We start from the raw sequence: 10,461 nt of genomic DNA, 5'->3' as shown, positions 1-10,461 counted from the left end.
AAGGAAAAAGGAAAACTACGAACAAAACCCAAAGATAAAAAGTTTTCAAATCAAAACTAATAAAATGTCAAATATTACAGGTAAGAGGGTTGGTTACACAGAGGGAAGGATGTTAGCACCCAAAGTGTCCTAGATACTCCTAGGGAGCCCTTTTTTTTGTGTGCATATGTGTTTTTGTACAAAATGATGTTTGCAAAAAAAATAGAGTGTGAGGATGAGAAAAGAATTCATTAATTATATTTTTGTGTTTGACAAGACCTTCGGACTTGTGCCTACGTACCAACATAAAATGAGGGATCAAAACCTCGTAGTTCGTGGTATCAATTTCAAAGTGAGTGCATTTCTTTTATCAAAATTTTAAGTTGAACACAGGCACCAAAGGCCTAAAATGGTTTGAATGAGTGTTAGTTCCTTTTGTCTTTTGAAAATTTTAAGTCAAGTATAGTTAAGTTCATTTACAAGTTTTTTTAAGAAAAGAAGTTTGAAAATGCAATGGCATAAGGCCAAAGTTTCTAATTTGCAATATGGTATAAGTTTAGAAAACAAGCACAAGCAAATAAGGTTTTAAAAAGGGGGAGAGATTTCGAAATTAAATAAAGTGGGTAGGAGATGAAGATATTAATCCTAAGCATACATTTAAAAGTTAAGAGTTGAAAAGATCTGACCAATGGGTTGCAATCCAATAGACAAGAACGTCATATAGAAACCCAAATTTCCCTTGGACTTTAGAATCAAGCAACAATCAATATACAAATAGCAAGTTGAAGAGAAAGGCATCAAATAAAGATAGCCACATCCAAGCTTAGCAACCCCATGATCTTCTTCGAGATTTCCCATGTATCAGATGACTTCAAAGATGGAATTAGTCGCAGGTTCAAAATAACAGCTTTACAATGATCATGTTGCAGATGAACTCAAATGGATCTTCAATTTTGTATCAAATGAATGTTCACTTCACAAGCACTTAGTTTCATGAAAGTTGGCATTGGCCAAGTCCTTTGCATAGGGAATCACTACGCCAAAACAGGTTTTTGGCAGCGCCCCTTAGACAGTGCTTTTCTCCAAAAGCGCTGCTACACGGTAAAAAAAAATAAAAATAAGGAAACTGAATACGTAGATGGCTTAAAGCGCTGCTAAATGGATGGTCTTAGACAGCGCTTTTTAAAAGCGCTGCTAAATGGCCTACCTTAGACAGCGCTTTTGAGAAGGTCCACCTTATACAGCGCTTCTCCCAAAAGCGCTGTCTAAGGCCTTAAAATTATTTAAATTAATCACAACAAAAGCGTTGTCTAAGGCCTACCTTATACAGCGCTTTTTAGAAGGTCACCTTAGACAGCGCTTTTGGGAGAAGCGCTGTATAAGGCCTTAAAATTATTTAAATTAATCACAACAAAAGCGTTGTATAAGGCCTACCTTATACAGCGCTTTTGACAAGGTCACCTTATACAGCGCTTCTCCCAAAAGCGCTGTCTAAGGCCTTTTAAATTTTTAAAAAAAGCGCTGTATAAGGCCTACCTTATACAGCGCTTTTAGAAGTGCTGCTATTGACCCCTCCTGTGCCAGCGCTTTCCTTCAAAGCGCTGTCTAAGGCCATTTTAATTTGTGAGCTTAGCCAGCGCTTTTCATAAAAGCGCTGTCTAAGGCCTTATTTACCAAATTTTTTTTTTAGTAAATTATAATATATGAATTCATTCAGTACGTTAAGACCCATTTTGTTTCCCTCGCTCCCACAACCTTCTTCTCACTGCGTTCATACTCGTTGCGTTCATCATCACTGCTTCTCCCAAAACCTCCATTCTTGATTCCTGCGTTCATCACTCACTTCGTTCATCACCGTTTACATTTTTGTAAGTGCATTTTCTGTTCGTTTCATCTTTCTTTATTTAGGGCAGTTTATTAGTGATAAAGGTTTGCTTCTGGGTTGATTCTTTTGTGGTTCATGTGTTAGGGCAGTTGATTCTCTTGTGTTAGGGCAGTTGATTCTTTTGTGTGTTAGGGCAGTTGATTCTTTTGTGGTATGTTAACAAATGTATATATTTTTGATATTAATCACCATGTCAAAGGGAGATGGTTTGTGTTAGCTTCCATTAGGTTTCTATTATACTGATGATGAATTGTAGCAAGTGTTAAATGTGATTGTTAGCATTGGCGTGTAAGTTGGATAGGATTAGATAGAACTGTTAAAGGGAGATGGTGTTAGTGTTAATGAAATAGTTAATTAGTGTGGTTAGTGTTAGAATGAAAAACTGAAATGCAAGTTTAGAAAATGCAGGTCAGCTGTTAGACAGTTAAAGAAAGGCTAGCTTGTTAGAATGGGAATGATGTGAGTCAAAGTTAATTGAATGGAACTGCATTGACTTGGCTTGTGATTTTACCTTGTTGAATTGTTTTTTTTCTGATGCCATGAAACTGAACTGATTAAACTTGAATTATGTTGGACTGCTGAACTATATTGCACATTTGAACTACACTTGTTATTTGCTTGAATGTGTTGGACTGGTTTGGAAAATATTTTGCTAAGTTGGATTGGTATTAAATTGGTTTTTGACAATGCTGAACTAGTTTTGGATTGACATATTACCCTACTTGAATTGCTTGTACTTTAGTTGATTACTTTACTGACTGATTGATACATTGCTTGATCTGTTTAATGTCTAATAAGCTGTTGTTTATTTTATAGGGTGTTCATTTCCTTAGGACTCAATTGAGGACTATTGCTAACAAGCTTTGTTGACATCCACAATTAAAAGGTAGTAACTTATTGCCTCTTCTTCTTTTTTTCATAGAAATGACTTATAATATAAGCAATTATATGATAAACGCGGAAATAAGTTGTTTATTCATATAGGGTGTTAGTCCTCTAAATTATTTCCAATCATTTGACATTCAATCATAATAAATATCCAAATTGTCATGATTTTAATAGCATAACTACAACATAGTTATAGTTACTTCACTTCATAGTTAGTAGAAGAATAGATATATATATATATATATAATTTATTAGTTTGTAATAATCTTCTTTTTGTGACGCGAAAGTGTTTATCTTAGGAAATTCTTCTTTTATGTTGTTTTGAAATAGTTGCGTGAATAATTTAGGAAAACCATGGATAAAAAATGGATGTCTGCCGATCGATTGTCGAAAGAGTACGAGAATGGGGTATTGGAATTCGTTAAGTTTGCTGTTGAACATGTCAAAGACCCCAGTCGAATGAAATGTCCTTGCTTGGGTTGTTGTTATATGGGTCGGGTTGACGCAGATGGATTGAAATCGCATTTACTGATGCGTGGAATTGATCGAAGTTATACGTGTTGGATATTTCATGGTGAGAAAATTAACGAGAATGTTGAACAGAGGGAGAAAAGTAATACGACCTATGCTTCATACGACAAAGACACGGAAACATACGATTGTGATCGAGTTGAAGAGATTGTAGAAGCACTGGATGAAGATCTTCATGATTGTCCTGAAATGTTTGAGAGGATGGTAAGCGATGCAGAGAAACCGTTGTACAAAGGTTGCACTAAATTCTCAAGACTTTCTGCGGTATTAAAGTTGTACAACTTAAAGGCGGGCAATGGATGGTCGGATAAAAGTTTCACAGAGTTGTTGGCCCTTATGAGAGAAATGCTACCGGATGATAATGTTCTTCCTAATCGAACCTATGAGGCAAAAAAAATGTTGTGCTCTATTGGCATGAGCTATGATAAGATACATGCTTGTCCTAACGATTGCATTTTGTTTCGTAACGAATATGCAATGTTAACTGAGTGCCCTAAATGCGGTTTGTCTCGATATAAGAAAAGATTATCTCCCGCAAAAGTCTTATGGTATTTTCCGATAATTCCGAGATTTAGGCGCATGTTTCGTAGTGAAACCAATGCAAGACATCTTACTTGGCATGCAGATGAAAGAATTATTGATGGAAAGTATCGGCATCCGGCTGATTCACCACAGTGGTCGAAGATTGATAATGATTATCCTGAGTTTGGATCAGAAGCAAGAAACCTTCGATTGGCATTATCTACTGATGGAATAAACCCACATGGTCTTCAAAGTATCTCACATACCACATGGCCTGTGATTCTTATGATTTATAACCTACCTCCGTGGCTATGTATGAAGCGTAAGTACATGATGTTATCTATGTTAATCTCTGGGCCTAAACAACCAGGGAATGACATAGACGTATACTTGACACCTCTGATCGAAGATTTAAAGATTTTGTGGGAGAACGGTGTGGAGGTTTATGATGGATATAGGAAAGAAAGTTTCAATTTGAGGGCGATGTTGTTTGGCACAATTAATGATTTTCCAGCATACGGGAATCTATCTGGGTATAGCATTAAAGGTCAACGTGCGTGTCCTGTTTGTGAAGACGGAACCGATACGATTCGATTGGAACTTTGCCAGAAGAATGTGTTTCTCGGTCATCGTAGATTCTTACATTCTAAACATCACTACCGTGGGTGGAGAAAAGCATTCAATGGAGACACCGAACATCGTAGAGCTCCACCCGCATTGTCAGGTGAACAAGTTTTTGAAAAGGTGAAAGATGTGCGTACTGAGTTTGGCAAGCCTTTTGCACATAAGATTGTGAAAGGTGGGTGGAAGAAAAGGTCGATATTTTTTGAATTGCCATATTGGAAGTCTTTGTACGTGAGACATTTTCTCGATGTTATGCATATTGAAAAAAACGTATTTGAAAGTGTTATCGGTACATTACTCAATATAAAAGGCAAGTCTAAGGATGGCCTTAAAGCAAGGCAGGACATGTTAAAAATGGGAATGAGAACTGAATTAGCACCCGTGAAGAAAGGAAGACGAACATATCTACCACCTGCCGCTTTTACTTTATCTAGAAAGGAGAAAAAAAATTTGTGTAAGTCTCTGAGTGAAGTTAAGGTTCCAGAAGGTTACTCATCTGATATCAGAAGACTTGTTTCTATGAAAGACCTCAAGTTGAAGAATTTGAAGACACATGATTGCCATGTTATAATGGAACATTTTCTACCGATAGGTATACGTTCTATTTTGCCAGAAAAAGTAAGAAGTGCCATAACTAAATTGTGTTTTTTCTTTAGGTCAATTTGTAGTAAGGTGATCGATCCCGAGATCTTACCAACACTACAAAAAGAGATTGTAATTACCTTGTGTGAGCTTGAAATGTATTTTCCTCCGTCTTTTTTTGACATAATGGTTCATTTAGTTGTTCATCTTGTGAAAGAGACACAGTTGTGTGGACCAGCTTATATGAGATGGATGTACCCTGCTGAACGGTATATGAAAATATTAAAAGGGTACGTGAAATCCCGAAGTCGACCAGAGGGTTGTATTGTTGAACGATACATTGTTGAAGAAGCTGTTGAGTTTTGTACTGAATATTTGTCTAACGTTCAATCGATTGGACTCCCCAGAGCTCAGATTTTCGACAAAATGGAAGGTAAAAAATTAATTGGGAATAAAATTGTGACAATATCAAGGGATGAACGGGATCAAGTTCATTTGTATGTTCTGCACAATAATAATGAGGTTGAGCCATATGTTGAAATGCACAAGGATGTACTCCGAAGGTTAAATCCGAACAGAAATGAAAATTGGATAGTTATAGAGCACAATCAAAGTTTCATACAATGGTTGAAGGATCATATTTATTTGAAGCGCTCTTCAGATCCTTCTTCGGTAACAGAAAGGTTGAGATGTTTGGCATATGGTCCAAGTTTGCATGTGTTTTCTCATAGCGCATATTCAATTAATGGATACACATTTTATACCAAAGAACAAGATGATAAGAGTACTATGCAAAATAGTGGTGTCACCGTGCTAGCTGAAGCAATGCATATATCAAGTATGAAGGACTTAAACCCCAAATATGCAAATTTGTCATATTTTGGAGTTATTGAGCACATTTGGGTGTTTGATTACGAGAAGTTTCAGATTCCCATCTTTGGTTGCAAGTGGGTGAATAGTAGTGGCATACGAATGGATAAGTCTGGATTTTTGCAAGTTGATCTTACTAGGGTGGGGTACAAAGATGAACCTTTTATTCTAGCATCTCAAGCTAAACAAGTGTTCTATGTGAATGACCCGAAGAGTACAAAATGGTCTATAGTGCTTTTCTCTAACAAAGTCACTGATGATAGCGGTGTCGATCAATGTGATATTGATGTTGAGAATGAGTCATGCATTAGACGGAATGAGTTGAATAGAAATGATGAAGTTGATGATCTTATACCGGATGAGTCATATATAAGAAACGATCATAATGAGGGAATTTGGATCAATTCATCCGTACGCATTGCTAAGAAACAAGTGATTAATATTCCAACAAAGAAAAGAAAGAGATGTTAGTGACTTAGGTAAATTATCCATGGTTTCTTTATTCTTTTGTTTTCAATTGCTTTGATTATAAGTTATATCTGATAATGCATGATTTCATTATATTTTTGTTTTCAATTGCTTTGATTATAAGTTATATCTGATAATGCATGATTTCTTTATATTTTTGAATCGTGATGAGTTTTAATGCATGTGATTAATGAAAATAGACTTTCTCCACGATTCCGGAGCCAATGGTATACTTTGTTTTTCGATTCGGACAACTTTTTCCCTGATTTTACTGTTGCTGTACTGTTACAAAAAACATGCTTCCACTCGGAATTTGGACGAATCGAGTTCATTTTTGAGTCCTTTGGCCCGTTTGTAGGCTACCATGTAATTTTCGTCCAATTCAATACACTTTGACTTTGACACTTACTTGATTTGTATTCATATTTGCTTAATATTGTGTTTATGTTTTTCTTTATTACAGATGGCTAGTAACGAGGATCACCCACATGGTGATGAGACCGTTGGTGGTGCGGAAAGGGAAATTAAACGTGGAATAACGGTTATGAAGAAAGTTATTCGAGATAGAGATCGAGGCGTTTTAATAAAAGTGCATTGGAACGAAGGTGGACAACTAATTGAGCCTAACGGTTCAACATTGACAAGTTTTATTGGTGCATTGGTAAGGAATGAAGTTCCAATTACTTGTGATAATTGGAGAAATAAACAATTGAACGAAGCTAAAGACAAAATATGGAGTGAGATAAAGGTACCATATGTGATGTTATTTGTTTTTAATGACGATTATGTCTTTAAATTAATTGTACTAACGCAATGTGTGTATGTTTTTCGTAGAGGTGTTTCGACATCGAAGAAAACAGAAGAGATCATTGTCTCAAATTGGCCGGAAAGTTACTAAGAGGGTTTAGAACCTTTTTATCAACCACCTTTCTTAGGGATACGGAAGGTACTTTTGTTGATGCAGAGCTTCCATCTAAATATGCAAGTTTGATTTCACCTAAAGAATGGGAAACGTTTAAATCCAAACGAAAAACCCAAGAATTTAAGAGTGTAAGTGAAACAAACCGGCAAAGAGCATCAAGTCCGGCGTATCCCTATAGAAAATGGCGTGTTGGATATGGACGCTTAGAGCAGTCTATAGTAAGTATCTATAAATTGCATTGATATACTTGTTATATTTGATCATATTTTGTCATGAGTTATATTTGATCATATTATGCTTAATGTGTAGTTAACAAAGGAGAATAGTTCTGAAACATCTCTTCCGGCACATGTTTTGTGGAAGGAAGCCCGTGTCGGTAAGGATGGAAAGATTAAAGAAGACGTTCAACAAATATTTGAGAAATGTGTAAGTATAGCATTATTTAAGACAATAACACTTTGACTTTGACACTTTTGAATCGTCCAATTTCGAACACTTTGACTTTGACACTTACTTAAGACAATAACATTACTATTGTGTGTATGTTCATATGATTTTCAGGAGACTCTATCTCAATCTATAGTTCCATATGAAGACACTGATTGCAGGAGCATACTGAGTCGAGCATTAGATGTTCCCGAGTATTCTGGTCGGGTGAGGGGCAAGGGATTTGGGATCACTCAAAAATCCTTGAATATTAAAAAACAAAAGACTCCTAGCAATAAAGAACTGCAGCAAACTTTGGAAGCATTAAAAGCTGAAGTTCTTGAATTAAGAAAGGAAAGAGAAAGAGATCGAGCAGCGGGTTTTAAAGATACTAGTGACAAAGATAGTATCAATTGTAATTTTCAACCGACTATTCCAGAGGTAATTATATATCTTATTATGAAATTAAATTAGCTTAATTTATTTAATTGTCATATATACACATTAAAAATGTCATATTTATTATTGGTTTTAGGGCATTTCACCTTGTCACCTCTACTTAGCGAGACCGACTTATCGGATGGTTGGCAAGGGGAAAGTTCATAACAATTTGGGTGAATTACTTCACACTAAACCGCTCCCTACTGGATCTTTGAAAGTCTCGGTTGATATTGCTTTGGAGAAGGATGCGTTATTACCACATCCTGACGATGTTTCGGATGCAACTTTATTGGGAGATGCCATAGGTTCATTTGTTGCATGGCCGACAGACCTCATTATCGTAGGATATGAGGTATGCTTAAAACCATTATGAACCTTTAGGTATTCAAATTTTTTACGCGCATTTTACGTACACATTTTTTACATGTTAATGTTAATTAGACTCCCACAAAATCCAAAGCAAAAGATAAGGGGATTGCGCGGGAAATCGAGTCAGTTGCATCGCAAAAAGAGGTACATCACAATTATATGCTATTTAGATTCCTGTTAATTCGTCATCTTACACTTCACCTTACTAATTATATGATATTTAGATTCCTGTTGCTAAGAAGACTGAAATTTCCAAGAGGACCGGGGCTAAAAAGAAAAATCCTTCCAAGTATAGAGCGTGCCTCCATACATATTTAGAAACGACAGATATTTCGGATGGATGTGTTCGTTTAATACCTATGGATGGAGCTATTTTTGGTTTTGAGTATGCCGAGCCATTGGGTAAAGAGGATTTTGATCAAATTTTGTATCATACGCAATTAAGCGTTGGTGTTATCAACACATACATGAGGTATATCCGATCTACTTTGTTTAAATTCTTGAACAAGTTATTTACTCGTTTCATATGAATAGTCTAAATGTTAATGATGTTTTTATATAAGGTATTTATATGACAAATTGATGGGTCCGCGTGGGTTGGAGCAAAGATTCTCATTCTTAAATCCCATGAAAACGAACTTAACCGAAATGATAAGAAAACCAGATGAAGTCAGGACGTATGTAGTCGAGCGCTTTATGGCCGACACAGATAGAGAAAAGTTGTTCTTTTTACCGTTTAATACCGGCGACGGGTTAGTTCTTCAATCTAAATTCATCTGTTATAATTTTTCATATTTTGACGTCGTGTAGAAAGTTTCCATCTAACATTTGTTTTATTACAGTGGACATTGGTTGTTGGTCGCGATAAATCCTTTTAAAGAAATTGTGTATTATTTGGATTCTTTACACAAGGATTGGACAACATACCCTGCTATGAAGACGATAGTTGACACGTAAGTGCAAATAACCCAATATTCGTGTGTATACTTATTTATTTATGTGAATTGTTCTAAATATTCGTTTATATTTCATTATAGCATTATACAAACTGTTCGAGCACAAAGAAAAATTCAAGTACCAAAGAGAAAAGCCAATAACATTACATGGAATAGAGTGGAGGTATATTAATTATCACAATTTTGATTATATTAGTGATGACACATGATAAAACTTAGGATATTTATCCATATTGTTTTTCCATGTGTAGTGTCCTCGACAGCGTAATAATATAGATTGTGGATATTACACGTTGAGGTTTATGAAAGAAACTCTTCTTATGGATCGAACAGATATTCCATCTGATGTATGGATTTCTAACTTATGAGTTATTTTCATATTTAACACATATTTCTCATAATTAAATAGATTTAACTAAATCATACTATGTTATATTATTATGTAGTACTTTGATGAATATAGATGTGCTTATTACTCAAAAGATCAGTTGGATGAAATTAAAGAGGAATTGTGTCAATTCATTATCGAGCTACAGGTTTTGTGAGGTATTGAACTCTTACTTTAATTTTGAATGTGATCTGAATAACTTTGAGTGAATTCCATTTGCTTACTACAATCTTTATTTGGTGTTGTTTCAGGTTATATAGCATATTTAGAAGATAGAACTAGAATGTGTTGAAATACATTTTGATTAGCATTTTTGGAGGTTATTAGAAATGTGTAGATTTTTTGTAAAGGCAAACATTTTCAAGTATATATATAAATACTCAAAAAACTGCTGAAATTAGAAGTATATTGTGTTGAACTATAATGTGTTTATAATGCATATAGATTTTCAAGTATATGTGCATATTCAGAAGATAGAACTACAATGTGTTGAACTATAAGGTGCATATAAATTGGATTCAAGCTCCAATTTATGAAAATCTGCTGAAATTTGCAATTTACAGGTGCTAAATAATGTGGTGAAAACGTATAAAAAGATCCTCCAAAATTT

The 10,461-nt window shown here is 35.2% G+C and overlaps 1 protein-coding gene across 3 annotated transcripts; it reads left to right on the top strand.

Moving 5' to 3' along the window:
- Nucleotides 1-1,586: 1,586 nt before the first annotated feature.
- Nucleotides 1,587-10,117, top strand: LOC127125518 (uncharacterized). 3 transcript variants are annotated; one of them, XM_051054314.1, is made up of 14 exons: nt 1,587-1,847; nt 2,681-2,750; nt 6,813-7,097; nt 7,184-7,489; nt 7,581-7,697; nt 7,833-8,138; nt 8,233-8,490; nt 8,580-8,651; nt 8,732-8,979; nt 9,071-9,259; nt 9,350-9,460; nt 9,545-9,626; nt 9,715-9,810; nt 9,910-10,009. In XM_051054314.1, the coding sequence occupies exons 3-14, from the start codon at nt 6,813-6,815 to the stop codon at nt 10,006-10,008; spliced, it is 2,169 nt and encodes a 722-aa protein (XP_050910271.1). In that variant the 5' UTR covers nt 1,587-1,847; nt 2,681-2,750; the 3' UTR covers nt 10,009. The 3 variants fall into 3 exon arrangements, with proteins under 3 accessions (XP_050910271.1, XP_050910272.1, XP_050910270.1); XM_051054313.1 differs by lacking the exons at nt 1,587-1,847; nt 2,681-2,750 and adding exons at nt 6,512-6,715; nt 10,103-10,117; XM_051054315.1 differs by lacking the exons at nt 1,587-1,847; nt 2,681-2,750 and adding an exon at nt 6,151-6,360.
- The last annotated feature ends 344 nt before the right edge of the window (nt 10,118-10,461 follow it).

The sequence above is a fragment of the Lathyrus oleraceus genome, chromosome 3 (assembly GCF_024323335.1).
Source record: "Lathyrus oleraceus cultivar Zhongwan6 chromosome 3, CAAS_Psat_ZW6_1.0, whole genome shotgun sequence".
In the NCBI taxonomy this organism is placed as follows: Eukaryota; Viridiplantae; Streptophyta; class Magnoliopsida; order Fabales; family Fabaceae; genus Lathyrus; species Lathyrus oleraceus.
This window is presented reverse-complemented; position numbering and strand designations above follow the sequence as displayed.